Genomic DNA, 18,796 nt, shown 5'->3' with positions numbered 1-18,796 from the left:
GAGCAGAAACACCTGCATGCTCTCTCTTTGCTGAGCTTTTAACATCCTACATAATAAAAGCCTAATATGCTAAGTGTCCGGTCGGCCATTCGGCCATTCAGCCAATCAAAGCGTAATATGCTAATGATATGCTAAGGCCGCTCAACGGCTCGCTATGACATGCACTGACCACCAGGGGGCAGACAGTCGACTGGTCGACCAGTCGCTATCACGTGCACTGACCACAAGGGGGCAGACGCTCCTACTGGTAGGTTAGCTTGCTGCTGGGGTCCAGCCGGTCAGGACTGAGCGAGATGGGCCAGACACACCCTGGGGCCCTCCCACGGTCCCTCCCTGGCCCCAAACGTGCACCAGTGGGGTCCCTAGCCTGCACCCTCTCACAATCTGGAACCCCTCGGGGGATGTCGGGGAGCCAGTTTCAGCCTGATCCCGCAGGCCAGGCCGAGGAACCCCACTGGTGCACAAATTCGTGCACTGGGCCTCTAGTTTAAAAATAAAATCATTTTACAAGTAGGGACACCTGCCCGGCCAGCATGGCTTAGTGGTTGAGTGTGTCCACCTATGAACCAGGAGATCACATGCCCAGGTTGCGGGCTTGATCCCCAGTATCAATGATTCTCTTTCTTATCATTGATGTTTCCAGCTCTCTCTCTGAAATAAACAGTATGTATCTTTTATTTTATTTTATTTTATTTAAATATATTTTATTGATTTTTTACAGAGAGGAAGGGAGAGGGATAGAGAGTTAGAAACATTAATCAGCTGCCTCCTGCACACCCCCTACTGGGGATGAGCCCGCAACCAAGGTACATGCCCTTGACCGGAATCGAACCTGGGACCCTTCAGTCCGCAGGCCAACGCTCTGTCCACTGAGCCACACCGGTCAGGGCTGGAGTCGGTTTTCAATCGTTCGATCCAGAGGTCCTCAAACTTTTTAAACAGGGGGTCAGTTCACTGTCCCTCAGACCGTTGGAGAGCCAGACTATAGTTAAAAAAAAAACTATGAACACATTCCTATGCACCCTGCACATATCTTGTTTTGAAGTAAAAAAACAAAACGGCAAAAACACCTGCATGTGGCCCGCGGGCCGTAGTTTGAGGACGCCTGGTTCGATCTGATCACAGGGAATTAACCTTAGTTTCAGATGCTGGGACTCCCGGAGGTCGTCCTGTGGAGAAGAGGCCTTAACATAAGGCTTCCACCCCGGCTGGTGTGACTGAGTGGTGAGCGCGTCGTCCTGCGGACGGAAGGGTCCCGGGTTCGATTCCGGCCAAGGGCACGTGCCCAAGTTGCAGGCTCCATCCCCAGTGGGGGGCGTGCAGGAGGCAGTCGATCCATGATCCTCTCTCTTCATTGATGTTTCTCTCTTTCTCTCTCTTCCTCTGAAATTAATAAAAAATATTTTTTAAAAAACAGGGCTTCCTACTCTCTGTGTTTCTGCATACGCTAAAGGCCAGCCATTTGGTATGGAATCAATGCCATATGGCTAGTAAAAGCTCTTGGGTTGGCCCTGGCTGGGTTGGCTCAGGGGATACTGTCGGCACGTGGACTAAAGTAGCGGTTGCCAACCGGTGGTCCGTAAGTCCGAAAGGTTGGCGACCACTGGATTAAAGGGTCCTGGGTTTGATTCCCGGTCAAGGGCACATGCCTGGGTTTTGGGCTCCATACCCAGTGGGGGGCGTGCAGGAGGCAGCCGATCCATGATTCTCTCTCATCATTGAGGTTTCCCTCTCTCTCTATCTCTCTCTCTCCCTTCCTCTCTGAAATCAATTAATACACACACACACACACACACACTGAGTGGCCAGATGATGATGATGCTCTCTGAACGCATAATAATCTGGCCACTCCGTGTGTATCCTATAGAATAAAAGGCTAATATGCAAATTGTCCCCTCGACCAGGAGTTCGACCAGCAGGCAGGCCGGCCAACCGCCCATGTCCCCGCCCCCTGGCCAGGCTGGCCGGACCCCACCCATGCATGAATTCATTTGCTGGGCCTCTAATACATATATATATATATATATATATATATATATATATATATATATAAAATCTGGCCACTCAGTGTGTGTGTATATATATATATATTTTGTTAATCCTCACCCGAGGGTATTTTTCCATTGCTTTTTAGAGAGAGTGGAAGAGAGAGGGAGAGACAGAGAAAAACATCAATGTGAGACACATCAATGGGTTGCCTCCTGCATGTGCCCTGACCAGGGCCCAGGCTGGGGAGGAGCCTGCCACCGAGGTACGTGCCCTTGACCAGAATCGAACCTGGGACCCTTCCGTCCATCGGCTGGTGCTCTATCCGCTGAGCCACCGGCCCAGCTGGTCTGTCTTTTTTTTTTTTTTTTTTTAATATATTTTATTGATTTTTTACAGAGAGGAAGGGAGAGGGATAGGGAGCTAGAAACATCGATGAGAGAGAAACATCGACCAGCTGCCTCCTGCACGCCCCCCCACTGGGGAGGAGCCTGCCACCCAGGTACATGCCCTTGACCGGAATCGAACCCGGGTCCCTTCCGTCCATGGGCTGGTGCTCTATCTGCTGAGCCACACCGGCCCGGCTGGTCTGTCTTTTTAAAAACGTAGCGTAAGCGGCATCGAGTCCATCCTGAAAATATGCGTCTCCTGGCCAGTGAGGCGGGAGAGGGGCTGGGAAGCTGCCCGCGGGCGGTCGGCCACGGCCACGCCTTTCAGCCGCGAGGAAGGCCTGGGGCACCCTCTCTGGGCTCCGCCGCCTCGCCCATCGGCAGGAGGCTCCACGAGGCCGCCTTCGGGGACCCTTGCCCGCCCGCTGTCTGCGGTCATGCCGGGCTTTCTCCCCGTGACTGGCTGTGGTCCCCAGGCCGTGACTCGGGCCACGTGACTCCCTCCTCCTTCTCGCCGTCCCACAGGATCGTTCTGTCCCGCGCGGGGGTGCTGCAGATACGGAACCCCACGAGGAGAGAGCAAGGGCTGTATGGGTGCTCCGTGGCCAACCAGCTCGGTTCCGACGAGGGGAGTTCTCCCGTGCTGTTCGCAGGTAACGCCCGGCGGTGAGGCCTGGGTCGCCTGGGGTTGGGTGTTTGTGTGTTTGTTTGTTTTAATATATTTTAACTAGAGGGCCGGTGCATGAAATTCGTGCACTGGGGGGTGGGGGGTGTCCCTCAGCCCAGCCTGCACCCTCTCCAATCTGGGACCCCTCAGGAGATGTCTGACTGCCAGTTTAGGCCCGATCCCCCACAGGGCAGTCAGACATCCCTCTAACATTCCGGGACTGCTGGCTTCCAACTTCTCGCCTGCCTGCCAGCCTGATCACCTCCTAACCACTCCCCTGCCAGCCTGATTGACGCCTAACAGCTCCCCTGCTAGCCCGGTTGCCCCCAACTGCCCTCCCCTGCTGGCCTGGTCACCCCCAACTTCCCTCCCCTGCTGGCCTGATTGCCCCCAACAGCCCTCCCCGGCTGGCCTGGTCGCCCCCAACTGCCCTCCCCTGCTGGCCTGATCACCCCCAACTGCCCTCCCCTGCCAGCCATCTTGTGGCAGCCATCTTTGACTACATGGGGCGGCCATCTTGTGCGAGGGCATGAGGGTCAATTTGCATATTCTTTATTATATAGGGTTGATTTCAGAGAGGAAGGGAGAGGGAGAGAGCGAGAGAGAGAAACATCCATGATGAGAGAGAATCATGGATCGGCTGCCTCCTGCACGCCCCACACTGGGGATGGAGCCCACAACCCGGGCATGTGCTCTTGACCCAGAATTGAACCGTGACCTCCTGGTTCATAGGTCGACGCTCAGCCACTGAGCTACGCCGGCCGGGCAAGAATTCGCATTATTCAACTCATAGACCATTCTGATTGCTAAAGACTGCACGTCTTTTTTTTTTATTTTTTTTATTTTTTATTGACTTCAGAGAGGAAGGGAGAGGGAGAGAGTTAGAAACGTCAATGATGAGAGAGCATCATGGATCGGCTGCCTCCTGCACACCCCACACTGGGGATCAAGTCCGCGACCTGGGCACCTGCCCTGACCGGGAATCGAACCCTGACCTCCTGGTTCATAGGTCAAGGCACGTGCCAGCATGCCACTGAGCCATGCCCACCGGGCTGGTCCTACTTTTAAAAAAAAATACCGTATTTTCCGGCGTATAAGACGACTTTTTAACCCAGGAAAATCTTCTCAAAAGTCCGGGGTTTTATATGCTGGAAAATACGGTACTCACTCTCAGCTGGGGCGGGGAGGGGGGAGACAGGTACTGTATTTTCCGGCGTATAAGACCCCCGACTTTTGAGAAGATTTTCCTGGGTTAAAAAGTCGTCTTATACACCGGAAAATTCGGTAATAATTTATTTATTGGTTTGAGAGGGAGAGAGAAACATCAATGTGTTGTTCTGCTTATTGATGCGTTCATTGGTTGATTCTTGTGTGTGCCCTGACCGGGGTTCGAACCCGCAACCTTGGTGTATGGGGACCATGCTCTAAGCAGCTGAGCTGGTCCTACGTTAACGCGCCCACAGAGACGTTATCCCGGCCAGGCCTTCTCTCCTCAATTCCTTCCTTTATCCAATGCACCCAAGAGGGACTTGGCTATAGAACCCCATAGTCCATTGATGGCCGTGGCCATGCCGCCTTGTCGATATCTCTTTGACTGTGTCCGCCCACCTGTCCCTCCGTCCGTCCGTCTGTCCACTGAGCCTACACCTCCCGCCGCCCCCAGCTGTATGTTTCCCTGCCGTGAGGGTACGGAGCCAGCGGGGACCCATCCCCGGCTCTCAGAGAGCGCGGCAGAGTGGGCCCAATGCGCACGGTTTACCCAAGAGCCAGAGCCTGAACCTAACCCGGCCTGTGTGGCTCCGTGGTTGAGTGTCGACCTAGGAACCAGGAGGTCAAGGTTCGATTCCCGGTCAGGGCACATGCCTGGGTTGCAGGCTTGATCCCCAGTGGGGGGCACGCAGGAGGCAGCCGATCCATAATGCTCTCTCATCGTTGACATTTCTAGCTCTCTCCCTCTCCCTTCCTCTCTGAAATCAATTTAAAAAAATATTAAAAAAAAAAAAGACGTGCAGTCTTTAGCAATCAGAATGGTCTATGAGTTGAATAATGAGAATTCTTGCCTGGCCGGTGTAGCTCAGTGGCTGAGCGTTGACCTATGAACCAGGAGGTCATGGTTCGATTCTGGTCAAGGGCACACGCCCGGGTTGCAGGCTCCATCCCCAGTGGGGGGTGTGCAGGAGGCAGCTGATCCATGATTCTCTCTCATCATGGGTGTTTCTCTCTCTCCCTCTCCCTTCCTCTCTGACATCAATAAAAATGTATTATTTTTTTTTAAAAAAGGCTGAGCGCCCTAACCGGTGTGGCTCAGTGGATAGAGCGTCGGCCTGCGGACTGAAGGGTCCCAGGTTCGATTCCAGTCAAGGGCATGTACCTTGGTTGTGGGCACATCCCCAATAGGGGGTGTGCAGGAGGCAGCTGATCGATGTTTCTCTCTCATCGATGTTTCTAACTCTCCCTCTCCCTTCCTCTCTGTAAAAAAATCAATAAAATATATTAAAAAAAAAAAAAAAAAAAGCCTGTGGCTAACCTTGTTTCTGTTCCCTTTGAATGAAGAGGCGCCCGTCATCTTGGTCGCGGGAAGGAACGTCACCGGACGGGACCCCGGCCCGCTGTCCGTCGTGGTCGGAGGCACCGTGAGGGCAGCCCTGGGGGCAAACGTGACCATCCAGTGTCCGGTACGAGGTACGTGTGGTCGCTGTCCATGGGAGGGCACGTGGCATGTGGCCAGGAGACACCCTGACCGTCTTTAAACACCTGATTGTCCAGCCCTGGCCGGTGTGGCTCAGTGGATAGAGCATCAGCCTGCGGACCAAAGGGTCCCGGGTTCGATTCCGGTCAAGGGCACATGCCCGGGTTGCAGGCTCCATCTCCACTGTGGGGCGTGCAGGAGGCAGCCGATCCCTGATTCTCTCTCATGGTTGATGTTTCTCTCTCTCTCCCTCTCCCTTCCTCCCTGAGATCAATAAAAAATATATTAAAAAAATAATCCTATATAAGAAAAGGCTAACATGCAAATCAACCAAACGGTGGAACGACCGGTTGCTATGACGCACACTGACCACCAGGGGGCAGACGCTCCAAACAAGAGATGCCCCCTGATGGTCAGTGCGCTCCCACAGGGGGAGTGCCGCTCAGCCAGAAACTGGGCACACGGCTGGCAAGCACAGCGGCCGTGGTGGGAGCGGGCCTAAGCCGGCAGGCGGACATCCCCCAAGGAGTCCCGGACTGTGAGAGGGCGCAGGCCGGGCTGAGGGGACCCTGCCCTCTCCCCGCGGCTCCCTCTCTCCCCAGTGCACGAATGTCGTGCCCCGGGCCTCTAGTAATAATAATGAAAAGTAAGAAAATAAAGGTGACCCCACCCATGCCCTTGAGTCACTGAGCCCTGATTGAACTCTCTGCACAACCGGATCTCCCCGGTCCCCGAGATCCAGGGCGGAAGCTGCCGCCATAGACACTTCGGATGAGTCTTGCCTGGGCCGTACCCAGGAGGCGTCCCCGCTGCTCTGCTGGGTCCCACGGAGAAGGCGTGTGTGATAAACGGCTCCAGGACACGTCCACCCGGTGTCCAGGCTGTTCCCCGGCTGTTCATTATATTCCACAAATGAGTGAGACCGTGTGGTATTTATCTTTCTCTGCCTGGCTTATGTCACTTAGCATAATGTCATCATTGACGTTTCTCTCTCTCTCCCTCTCCCTTCCTCTCTGAAGTCAATAAAAATATTTTTTAAAATATATTTCATTGACTTTTTTTACAGAGAGGAAGGGAGAGCGAGAGAGAGTTAGAAACCTCGATGAGAGAGAAACATCGATCAGCTGCCTCCTGCACACCCCCCACTGGGGATGTGCCCGCAACCAAGGTACATGCCCTTGACCGGAATCGAACCGGGGACCCTTCAGTCCGCAGGCCGATGCTCTATCCACTGAGCCGAACAGGTTAGGGCAACAGTGACTATTTTTAAAGACACCCCAGAGGGGTGGACATTGTGCCCCCCATGCTTTCCAGCCAGATCTGAACTTTCCCCCCCCACAAAATCTGCCCCCCAAAACAATCGCAGCTTTGTTCCAACAGAAGGTTGAGTCAGAGCCGTAGGTCTTGGGGGAAACAGCCTGTCTTTGAGGTTAGACAAACACGTTTAAACTGTTTCCGGCATTTTGTTTTATTTCTTAAAATATATTTCTATTGATGTCAGAGAGGAAGGGAGAGGAAGAGAGAGAGAAAAACATCCATGATGAGAGAGAACCATGGATCGGCTGCCTCCTGCATGCCCCCAACTGGGGATGGAACTCGCAACCCGGGCATGTGCCCTGACCGGGAATCGAACCCTGACCTCCTGGTTCCTAGGTCGACGCTCAGCCCCTGAGCCGTGCCCGCTGCCGTGGCCCTGTTCTTAAAGGCACCTGCCTCTGCCCTATTTGCTATTTGCTTCCATCCCACAGGCGTCCCCCGGCCCACTGTGAGCTGGGAGAAGAGAGGCGGGCCGCTGGGGGACAACCTCTCTGTCTTCCCCAATGGGTCCCTGCTACTACAGAACGTTTCCCGGCAAAACAAAGGCACCTACGTCTGCAGGGCCACCAGCGCTCTGGGGAAGGCTGCGGCCACGTCCGTCCTGCACCTGCTGGGTAAGTGTCCCGTCCGGGCTGGGCTTTGTGCGCCTCCCCGCCAATATGGTGCTGAGGCGTAAACGAGATGGGCATGCGATGGTTTTCACTATGAACTAAGGGCTGCTCTCTCTCTCTCTCTCTCTCTCTCTCTCTCTAACCCTCACCCAAGGATATTTTTCCATTGATTTTTTTTAAAATATATTTTTATTGAATTCAGAGAGAAAGGGAGAGGGAGAGAGAGAGAAAAACATCCACGATAAGAGAGAATCATGGATCGGCTGCCTCCTGCACGGCCCCCACTGGGGATGGAGCCCGCAACCCGGGCCTGTGCCCTTGTCCGGGAATCGAACCCGGGACCCTTCAGTCCGCAGGCCGACGCTCTATCCACTGAGCCACACCAGCGAGGGCTTTCCGTTGATTTTTAGGGAGAATGGAAGGGAGGAGGAGAGACAGAGAGAGAAACATTGACCAGGATGGAGCCTGCAACCGAGGTACATGCCCTTGACCGGATACAAACCCGGGACCCTTTGGTCCGCAGGCCGGCGCTCTAACCACTGAGCAACACCAGCCAGGGCCGAGCCGCTCTTCTCTTAGAAGGCGTCACTTTCCGCCTGGACGCCTGCTTCCCTCCTGACCTTGACTGACCTTGACTGACGGTGCCTTCCCCGCTCACCGGGGAGTCCGGGCCTTCCTCTTGCTTCTCCCCTCTGCAGGCTCAGGCCCAGGCCCCCGGATCTTCTGTGGTTCAACTTGCTCTCACCAGATCGAAACATTTTTATTGTTAACTAGAGGCCCGATGCACGAAAATTCGTGCAAGAGTAGGCCTTCCTTCTCCCAGCTTCTGGCACCCGCTTTCCTCTGGCACCCGGACCCGGGCTTCCCTCCTCCTGGGACCCCGGCTGGCTTCGCCCGGGCCCCAGCTTCATCAGGAAGGACGTCCGGAATGACGTCCGGAAGACGTCCTGTCTAATTAACATACTAGTTACCCTTTTATTATTATAGATCCTCATCCGAGGAAATTTTTAGAGAGAGTGCAGAAGAGAGGAGGAGACAGAGAGAAACATCGATGTGAGAGAGACACATCGATGGGTTGCCTCCTGCACACGCCCCGACCAGGAATTGAACCCGTGACCCTTCAGCGCGTGGGCTGATGCTCTAACCACTGAGCGACGGTGGCCAGGGCATAGAGCTCATTTTTTTAAACTATATTTTTATTGATCTCAGAGAGGAAGGGAGAGGGAGAGAGAGATAGACATATCCATGATGAGAGAGAATCGTGGATCGGCTGCCTCCTGCACGCCCCACACTGGGGATCGAGCCCGCAACCCGGGCATGTGCCCTGACTGGGAATCGAACCGGGACCTCCTGGTTCATAGGTTGATGTCCGACCACTGAGCCACGCCGGCCGGGACTGGTCCACTTTGGAGACATTGTCCCTGAGAGGTGTCCCCTACTGTGGCCATGGCTCCGCTGGGGACCCTGTGGAGGCTCCCCGCCACCCCCTTCCCTCTGACGGGGAGGATCCTGGCCGGTCCCTCTGCCCTCAGTAGCCCTCTCCCGGGCTGTGGTCCCAGGCCCGTGCTGGCCACATTCCCACCGGCCATTACCATCGGTTCCTGGAGGGGAATGAGGTTTAAAGGACCCACTTGTAGGGGCCAATGGGGGAAAATGGGGACGCGTCACACTTCCCACAATCAAGAAGTATTTACAGTAAATAAAGCGAAGAATAAATGCGTTAATTAAATAAAAGTGAAAAGTAAAGGACCCCTTTGCGCTCTGGGATGGCTGACTCTCTGTGCACACGACTCAGACAGGCAACTCATCGGGAGGGAGGGGGGGTCCAGGCCGCTCAGTGGGACAGCTGGGGGGGGGGGTCCAGGCCGCTCAGTGGAACAGCTGGGGGGGGGGGTCCCAGGCCGCTCAGTGGAACAGCTGGGGGGGTCCCAGGCCGCTCAGTGGAACAGCTGGGGGGGTCCCAGGCCGCTCAGTGGAACAGCTGGGGGGGGGGGGTCCAGGCCGCTTAGTGGGACAGCTGGGGGGGGTCCAGGCCTCTCCGTGGAATAGCTGGGGGGGGTCCAGGCCGCTCAGTGGAACAGCTGGGGGGGTCACAGGCCGCTCAGTGGAACAGCTGGGGGGGGTCCCAGGCCGCTCAGTGGAACAGCTGGGGGGGTCCCAGGCCGCTCAGTGGGACAGCTGGGGGGGGGGTCCAGGCCGCTCAGTGGGACAGCTGGGGGGGGGGGTCCCAGGCCGCTCAGTGGGACAGCTGGGGGGAGGCCGTCCAGGCCGCTCAGTGGGACAGCTGGGGGGGGGTCCAGGCCGCTCAGTGGGACAGCTGGGGGGAGGCCGTCCAGGCCGCTCAGTGGGACAGCTGGGGGGGGGGGTCCAGGCCGCTCAGTGGGACAGCTGGGGGGAGGCCGTCCAGGCCGCTCAGTGGGACAGCTGGTGGGGGGTCCAGGCCGCTCAGTGGAACAGCTGGGGGGGGGGGTCCAGGCCGCTCAGTGGGACAGCTAGGGGGGGGGGTCCAGGCCGCTCAGTGGAACAGCTGGGGGGGGGGGTCCAGGCCGCTCAGTGGGACAGCTGGGGGGGGGGGGTCCAGGCCGCTCAGTGGGACAGCTGGGGGGGGTCCAGGCCGCTCAGTGGGACAGCTGGGGGGGGGTCCAGGCCGCTCAGTGGGACAGCTGGGGGGAGGCCGTCCAGGCCGCTCAGTGGGACAGCTGGGGGGGGGGGTCCAGGCCGCTCAGTGGGACAGCTGGGGGGAGGCCGTCCAGGCCGCTCAGTGGGACAGCTGGGGGGGGGGGTCCAGGCCGCTCAGTGGGACAGCTGAGGGGGGGGGTCCAGGCCGCTCAGTGGGACAGCTGGGGGGGGGTCCAGGCCGCTCAGTGGGACAGCTGGGGGGAGGCCGTCCAGGCCGCTCAGTGGGACAGCTGGGGGGGGGGGGTCCAGGCCGCTCAGTGGGACAGCTGGGGGGAGGCCGTCCAGGCCGCTCAGTGGGACAGCTGGTGGGGGGTCCAGGCCGCTCAGTGGAACAGCTGGGGGGGGGGGGTCCAGGCCGCTCAGTGGGACAGCTAGGGGGGGGGTCCAGGCCGCTCAGTGGAACAGCTGGGGGGGGGGTCCAGGCCGCTCAGTGGGACAGCTGGGGGGGGGGGTCCAGGCCGCTCAGTGGGACAGCTGGGGGGGGGGGGTCCAGGCCGCTCAGTGGAACAGCTGGGGGGGGGGGTCCAGGCCGCTCAGTGGGACAGCTGGGGGGGGGTCCAGGCCGCTCAGTGGAACAGCTGGGGGGGGTCCCAGGCCGCTCAGTGGGACAGCTGGGAGGGGGGTCCAGGCCCCTCAGTGGGACAGCTGGGGGGGTCCAGGCCGCTCAGTGGAACAGCTGGGGGGGGGTCCAGGCCGCTCAGTGGAACAGCTGGGAGGGGGGTCCAGGCCGCTCAGTGGGACAGCTGGGGGGGGGGGTCCCAGGCCGCTCAGTGGAACAGCTGGGAGGGGGGTCCAGGCCGCTCAGTGGGACAGCTGGGGGGGTCCAGGCCGCTCAGTGGAACAGCTGGGGAGGGGGTCCAGGCCACTCAGTGGAACAGCTGGGGGGGGTCCAGGCCGCTCAGTGGAACAGCTGGGGGGGTTCCAGGCCGCTCAGTGGAACAGCTGGGGGGGGGGTCCAGACTGCTCAGTGGAACAGCTGGGGGGGGGGTCCAGGCCGCTCAGTGGAACAGCTGGGGGGGGGGTCCAGGCCGCTCAGTGGAACAGCTGGGGGGGGGTCCAGGACACTCAGGGAACAGCTGTGGGGGGGGGGTCCAGGCCGCTCAGTGGAACAGCTGGGGGGGGTCCAGGCCACTTAGTGGGACAGCTGGGGGGGGTCCAGGCCGCTCAGTGGAACAGCTGGGGGGGGGTCCAGGCCGCTCAGTGGGACAGCTGGGGGGGGGTCCAGGCCGCTCAGTGGAACAGCTGGGAGGGGGGTCCAGGCCGCTCAGTGGAACAGCTGGGGGGGTCCAGGCCACTCAGTGGAACAGCTGGGGGGGGTCCAGGCCGCTCAGTGGAACAGTTGGGGGGGGGGGTCCAGGCCGCTCAGTGGGACAGCTGGGGGGGGGTCCAGGCCGCTCAGTGTGACAGCTGGGGGGGGGTCCAGGCCGCTCAGTGGAACAGCTGGGAGGGGGGTCCAGGCCGCTCAGTGGAACAGCTGGGGGGGTCCAGGCCACTCAGTGGAACAGCTGGGGGGGGGTCCAGGCCGCTCAGTGGAACAGCTGGGGGGGTCCAGGCCGCTCAGTGGAACAGCTGGGGGGGGGGTTCCAGGCCGCTCAGTGGGACAGCTGGGGGGGGGTCCAGGCCGCTCAGTGGGACAGCTGGGGGGGGGTCCAGGCCGCTCAGTGGAACAGCTGGGAGGGGGGTCCAGGCCGCTCAGTGGAACAGCTGGGGGGGTCCAGGCCACTCAGTGGAACAGCTGGGGGGGGGTCCAGGCCGCTCAGTGGAACAGCTGGGGGGGTCCAGGCCGCTCAGTGGAACAGCTGGGGGGGGGGGGGGTCCAGGCCGCTCAGTGGGACAGCTGGGGGGTCCAGGCCGCTCAGTGGAACAGCTGGGGGGGGGGTCCAGGCCGCTCAGTGGAACAGCTGGGGTGGGGGGTCCAGGCCGCTCAGTGGAACAGCTGGGGGGGTCCAGGCCGCTCAGTGGAACAGCTGGGGGGTCCAGGCCGCTCAGTGGAACAGCTGGGGGGTCCAGGCCGCTCAGTGGAACAGCTGGGGTGGGGGGTCCAGGCCGCTCAGTGGAACAGCTGGGGGGGTCCAGGCCGCTCAGTGGGACAGCTGGGGGGGTCCAGGCCGCTCAGTGGAATAGCTGGGGGGGTCCAGGCCGCTCAGTGGAACAGCTGGGGGGGTCCAGGCCGCTCAGTGGAACAGCTGGGGGGGTCCAGGCCGCTCAGTGGAACAGCTGGGGGGTCCAGGCCGCTCAGTGGAACAGCTGGGGTGGGGGGTCCAGGCCGCTCAGTGGAACAGCTGGGGGGGTCCAGGCCGCTCAGTGGGACAGCTGGGGGGGTCCAGGCCGCTCAGTGGAATAGCTGGGGGGGTCCAGGCCGCTCAGTGGAACAGCTGGGGGGGTCCAGGCCGCTCAGTGGAACAGCTGGGGGGGTCCAGGCCGCTCAGTGGGACAGCTGGGGGGGTCCAGGCCGCTCAGTGGGACAGCTGGGGGGGGGGTCCAGGCCGCTCAGTGGGACAGCTGGGGGGGGGGTCCAGGCCGCTCAGTGGGACAGCTGGGGGGGGTCCAGGCCGCTCAGTGGGACAGCTGGGGGGGGGGTCCAGGCCGCTCAGGGAACAGCTGGGGTCCCTGGCCGGGCCCTGCAGGCAGCGTCACCTCTCATCCTTCCCCCCGCAGAGCCCGCGTGGAGGCCGGGGAACTGGACACCGTGTCCCGCCACCTGCGGCCGCTCGGGAGCCCGCGTGCGGAGACTCCGGTGCGTGGCGGCCGGCGGGCAGGACGTGAGCGAGGCCCTGTGCGGGCACCTCCGGAGGCCGCCGGCCCGCTCCCAGCCCTGTCCCCGCCGGGACTGCCCCCCCAGGTACTGCCCTCCCCCCCCCCCCGCCCCACCGTTCCGCCCTCATCGGGACCCGCGTTCTGCTGGACTTCCTCGCCCCGCCACTAAGACTGCTTTAGCGGGGCCCGGCCAGTGTGGCTCAGCGGTTAGCGTCGACCCGGGAACCAAGAGGTTACGGGTTCGATTCCCGGTCAGGGCACACGCCCGGGTTCCAGGCTCCATCCCCAGTGGGGGGCGTGCAGGAGGCAGCCGATCCATGATTCTCTCTCATCACCGATGTTTCTCTCTCCTCTCCCTTCCTCTCTGACATCAATAAAAATACATTTTAAAAAATGAAATAAATTTTTACAAAAGTGTGACCTTTAGGGTCAAGCAAGTCTAGCGTCCAGTCCCAGCGCTGTTGGCTTCGTAGTTACACGACCACGGGCAAGTTATTCAACTCCATGGGGGCTGGTTTCCTCCCACAAGAATGGGAAGCCCGGACCGGTGTGGCTCAGTGGGCAGAGCGTCAGCCTGTGAACTGAAGGGTCCCGGGTTCGATTCCGGTCAAGGGCATGTACCTTGGATGCGGGCACATCCCCAGTGGGGGGTGGGCAGGAGGCAGCTGATCGATGTTTCTCTCTCATCAATGTTTCTAACTCTCTGTCCCTCTCCCTTCCTCTCTGTAAAAAAATCAATAAAAAAATATTTTTAAAAAAATAAAAAGGAAGAATGGGAAGACGGTGAGAATTGCATAAGGCCACGTGTGAGCGTCTGAAAGAGCAAACAGCATGTAGGCGCTTTGAAAATATTTTCTCCCACCCTGGCCGGTGTGGCTCAGTGGATAGAGCGTCTGCCTGCGGACTGAAGGGTCCCGGGTTCGATTCCGGTCAAGGGCATGAACCTCAGCAGCAGGCTCGATCCCTGGCCCTCGTCGGGGCACGTGCAGGAGGCAACCGATCCATGTGTCTCTCTCACATCGATGTTTCTCTCTCTGTCTCTCCCTCTCCCTTCCACTCTCTCTAAAAATCAGTGGGAAAATATCCTCGGAGGAGAATCCAAATGCATATTTTTTTTCCTCCTCTTCAGTGAGTCGAAATCCGCTTGGACATGTCCACCCAATATTGCCCTCGCTCTGTCCTCTGGGGCCACAGCGGGACAGCTGGGGGGGTGGCGGTCCAGGCCGCTCTGTGGCCCCCTGAGCAGAAGGAAGTGTGGAAATAAGGCGGGCATCCCCTGAGCTGCCGGTCCTGCCCCTGGAGGCATCGACTGGCGCCCCCGTAGGGAGACCCCCCTCCCCCATCCGCCGGGCCAGTCCCCGCTGAGCTCCTGGAGTTTCCGCCCGCAGGTGGTCTGCAAGCCCGTGGTCCGAGTGCTCCGCCTCCGTCGGGAAGGGGTCCCGCGTTCGGCGGGTGACGTGTCAACGCACCAAGGCCAGCGGCACGGCGTGGGTGATGCCCGCGGGGGCCTGCGACCCCGACGACCGGCCTCCGGGGAGGAGACCGTGTTCCGGCCACCAGGTAAGGCTTCCCCGCCCCTGTTCCCACGGTGCTCCTGTCGCCTTGCTTCTGGTCGATTTTTAACAATATATTTTTACTAGAGGCCTGGTGGGGGGAGAGGTCCCCTCAGCCCAGCCTGCACCCTCTCCAATCCGGGACCCCTCGAGGAATATCCGACTGCTGGGGGATGTCCTAGACAGGCAGTTGGACATCCCTCCCTCTCACAATCCAGGACCCCTGGCTCCAAACTGCTTGCCTGCCTGCCTGGTCGCCTCTTACTGCCCCCCTCCGCCGGCCTGGTCGGCTCCAACTGCCGCCCCCCCTCCAGCCTGATCACCCCTAACTGCCCCTCCCCGCTGGCCTGGTTGCCACCAACTGCCCTCCTGCCGGCCTGGTCTCCCCTCATGCCCCGCCTCCCCCGCCAGCCTGGTTGCCCCACACAGCCTGCTGTTCAGTTGTTTGGTCGCCCCTCACTAACCCCCCTGCTGGCCTGGTCACCCCATGCAGCCTGTTCGGTCATCCATCCGGTTGTGATGGTCACTTAGCCTTTTATATATGTAGAGTGATGTCAGAGAGGAAGGGGGGAGAGAGAGAGAGAGAGAGAGAGAGAGAGAGAGAGAGAGAGAGAGAGAGAGAAACATCAATGATGAGAGAGAATCATGGATCGGCTGCCTCTTGCACGCCCCACTGGGGATCGAGCCCACAACCCGGGCATGTGCCCTGACCGGCAATCGAACGGTGACCTCCTGGTTCACAGGTCCACACTCAACCACTGAGCCACGCCGGCCGGGCAATATTATAATAGAAATCTTTGCCCAAAAATGTTTAAAATAATGGGAAGGGGCCTGAAGTGGCCTGCTAGGGTTGCCATAGCAACATAGGACAGACTAAGCACCTTCAACTGTGACACTGGTTTGCACTCAGTCCCGGAGGCCAGAGGTCCAAGGTCAAAGTGTCATCGGGGTGTTCGGGCACAACCCCCTTCTGGCCTGGGGACAGCTGCTCAAGCTCACTGCCCTGTGCTCTGTTCCAGTGTCCCGGACGCTGCCTGGGTCGCGCCGTGAGGATACAGCCGCGTCCTGTCCTCTGTCCACACAACAGCTCCGACCCCCGCTGTGAAGACAGCAGGTACTAACCGCTCGCCTGCCTGCCTGCCTGATCGCCCCTAACCACCTCTGCTTGCCAGCCTGATCGCCCCTAACTGCTCACCTGCCTGCCTGATTGCCCCTAACTGCTCACCTGCCTGCCTGATTGCCCCTAACTGCTCACCTGTCTGCCTGATTGCCCCTAACTGCTCGCCTGCCTGCCTCATCATCCCTAACCACTCTGCCTGCCTGCCTGATGGCCCCTAACCACCTCTGCCTTGGCCCCTGCCGCTGCGGCTTCATCCTGAAGATCATCCAGAAGGATGCCCGGAAGGTTGTTTGGCTGTCTGGTATAATTACCATATTACACTTTTATTATTATTATAGATTTTTATGGATGTCAGAGAGGAAGGGAGAGGGAGGGAGAGAGAGAGAGATAGAGAGAAGCATCCATGATGAGAGAGAATCATGGATGAGCTGCCTTCTGCATTCCCCCCATTGGGGATCAAACCCACAACCTGGGCACGTGCCCTTGACCAGAACCGAACCCGGGACCCTTCAGTCCACAGGCCGACGCTCTATCCCCTGAGCCACACCCGGTAGGGCCGCATGGAAGTCTTCTTGCTGGAGAAAACGAGACGACCTTGACCTTGGGCTCCAGGAGCAGCCTGAGTTTTCACTGAGGTTTGGCAGTGTCCAGCCAGCCCACTTCTGTTCCCCACACACAGTTGCAGCCAGAACTGTCTCCCGGAACAGAAGATGCTTGGAACAGCCGCCCCCTCCCCCCCCACACCCCTTTCTCAACAGACAACCCCATTTCCTGTTTTGCCGGGAAGATGGAGACCACACACAGACCAATGTGTGCCTGGCAGATGTTTTTCAAGACGGATTTATAACCCAAAGCCGCAGCGTGGGGCGGGGGGGGTGGGGGTGGGGGGTGGCTAGTATACCAGACATGTTTTCCGGGAACTTGCTTCTTCGACTTATACATTATCCACATCCCCCCCCCCCCTCTTCGGACCTAGGATCCAGTTTATGCTGTGTAATTGGGCTGCACAATCTCCTCCTTCCATGGCGAGGGACGTGTGATGGTGTGGAAGGTTTTGGCCATGACACACAGATGCTTCGAGTCCACATCTGGAACGCATCTTTCTACCAAACGGCTCCTATTCTTGTAGGACAGGTTTCAGATAAGGAAATGGGTGGACTGCCCTGTTCGTTTGGTTACTAAATTACTGGTGTGGCTCAGTGGATAGAGCGCCGGCCTGCGGACTGAAGGGTCCCGGGTTCGATTCCGGTCAAGGGCACATGCCTGGGTTGCTGGCTCGATCCCTAGTGGGGGGTGTGCAGAAGACAACTATTCCATGATTCTCTCTCATCATTGATGTTTCTCTCTCTCTCTCCCTCTCCCTCTCCCTTCTTCTCTGAAATCAATTAAAACATAATAAATAAAAAATCTGTGTGGTTAGCAGGCTCCCTTCGCTACTAAACAGTTAATTGTGCCCAGCCGGCGTGGCTTAGTGGTGGAGTGTCGGCCTGTGAACCAGGAGGTCACAGTTAGATTCCAGGTCAGGGCACATGCCCAGGGTTGCAGGCTTTATCCCCAGTAGGGGGCGTGCAGGAGGCAGCTGATCCATGATTCTCGCTCATCATGGATGTTTCTCTCTCTCCCTCTACCTTCCTCTCTAAAATCAATCTATCTATATAAAAGGCTAATATGCAAATTGTCCTCGCGGGAGTTTGACCAGGAGACTGGAAGTTTGATCGCTCGCTATGATGTGCGCTGACCACCAGAGGGCGACGTGGAACCAAGAAAGGCCCCAGCCGGCAGCCGGAAGGCCCCGATCAGCCCTGATCGCCTGCCAGGCCGAGGGACCCTACCTGTGCACGCATTTCGTGCACCGGGCCTCTAGTAAAAATATATTTTAAAAAAAGAAAAGAAATTGTAGTGCCATGAAAGGCTTGATCCCAGCAAGAAGCGACACCTGCTTTTCTGTTTCCCATGTTTTTTTGTTTGTTTGTTTCCACTTCAGATCCGCCTCTGGGAGGAACTGCTCGGCGGGGGCCTGTGCCGCATGCTGGCGCCCCGGCCCCTGGCGGCCCTGCTCGGCGGCCTGCGGCCGGGGCGTCCAGACCCGCAGGGTGGACTGTGTGCACGCGAGCAGCTGCGCACCGCTGGCCGAGAGGCACTGCCTGCAGAGCCCGAAGCCGGCGTCCTGGCGGCCCTGCGCTGGGCCCTCCTGCGACCCTGCTCACCCCTCCCAGGTATCAGGACTGGCCCCGCAAACCCCGTCAAGCCAGACCCTCCTGGGGCCGACCATGTCAGGGTCATGGCTGAGGGCTCAGCGGGAAGGGATGTGGGGTCTGCGGACATCCGGAGATGAGCTGCTTGGATGGGTGCAACTCAGTGTGCTTTATGGTTTTTTTTGTGTGTGTGTGTGTTTTAATTTGTTTGGTTTTGGTTAATCCTCACCCGAGGATATGTTCCCATGGATTTTTAGAGAGAGGGGAAGAGAGAGAGAGAGACAGAAACATCGATGTGAGAGAGACACATCGATGGGTTGCCTCCTGCACGCGCCTGACCAGGGCCTGGGCTGGGGAGGATCCTGCCGCCGAGGTGCGTGCCCTTGACCGGGATCAAACCCGGGACCCTTTGGTCCCCAGGCCTATGCTCTATCCATTGAGCCACACCGGCTAGGACTCAGTGTTCTTTTTCTAAAAATTGTATTTTTATTGATTTCAGAAAGGAAGGGAGATGGAGAGAGAGAGATAAGACACGTCAATGATGTGAGAGGCCTTCGCTGGTGTGGCTCAGTGGATAGAGCAAAGGCCTGCAGACTGAAGGGTCCCAGGTTCGATTCTGGTCAAGGGCATATGCTCGGGTTGCGGGCTTGATTCCCAGTAGGGGGCATGCAGGAGGCAGCCAATCCATGATTCTCGCTCATCATGAATATTTCTATCTCCCTCTCCCTCCCTCTCTAAAATCAGTAAAAAAATAAATCCTATCTTATAAAAGGGTAATATGCAAATTAACCGTCACTCCATCACAAAGATGGCGGCGCCCATAGCCACAAATG

General features: G+C 58.9%; 1 protein-coding gene across 1 annotated transcript in view; it reads left to right on the top strand.

Annotated features, from left to right (window-relative positions):
• The window catches only part of ADAMTSL3 (ADAMTS like 3), a 130,839-nt gene that overhangs the window by 108,511 nt on the left and 3,532 nt on the right, over window positions 1-18,796 (top strand). The window contains 6 exon segments of the mRNA XM_079764045.1: window positions 2,901-3,028; window positions 5,596-5,724; window positions 7,480-7,662; window positions 12,997-13,180; window positions 14,484-14,655; window positions 17,753-17,984. Coding sequence (XP_079620171.1) covers window positions 2,901-3,028; window positions 5,596-5,724; window positions 7,480-7,662; window positions 12,997-13,180; window positions 14,484-14,655; window positions 17,753-17,984 — 1,028 coding nt within the window.

The sequence above is a fragment of the Cnephaeus nilssonii genome, assembly GCF_951640355.1.
Source record: "Cnephaeus nilssonii genome assembly, chromosome: 24".
Classification (NCBI taxonomy): Eukaryota; Metazoa; Chordata; class Mammalia; order Chiroptera; family Vespertilionidae; genus Cnephaeus; species Cnephaeus nilssonii.
The sequence above is the reverse complement of the archived record's forward strand: the minus strand, read 5'-3'. Positions and strand labels throughout refer to the sequence as shown.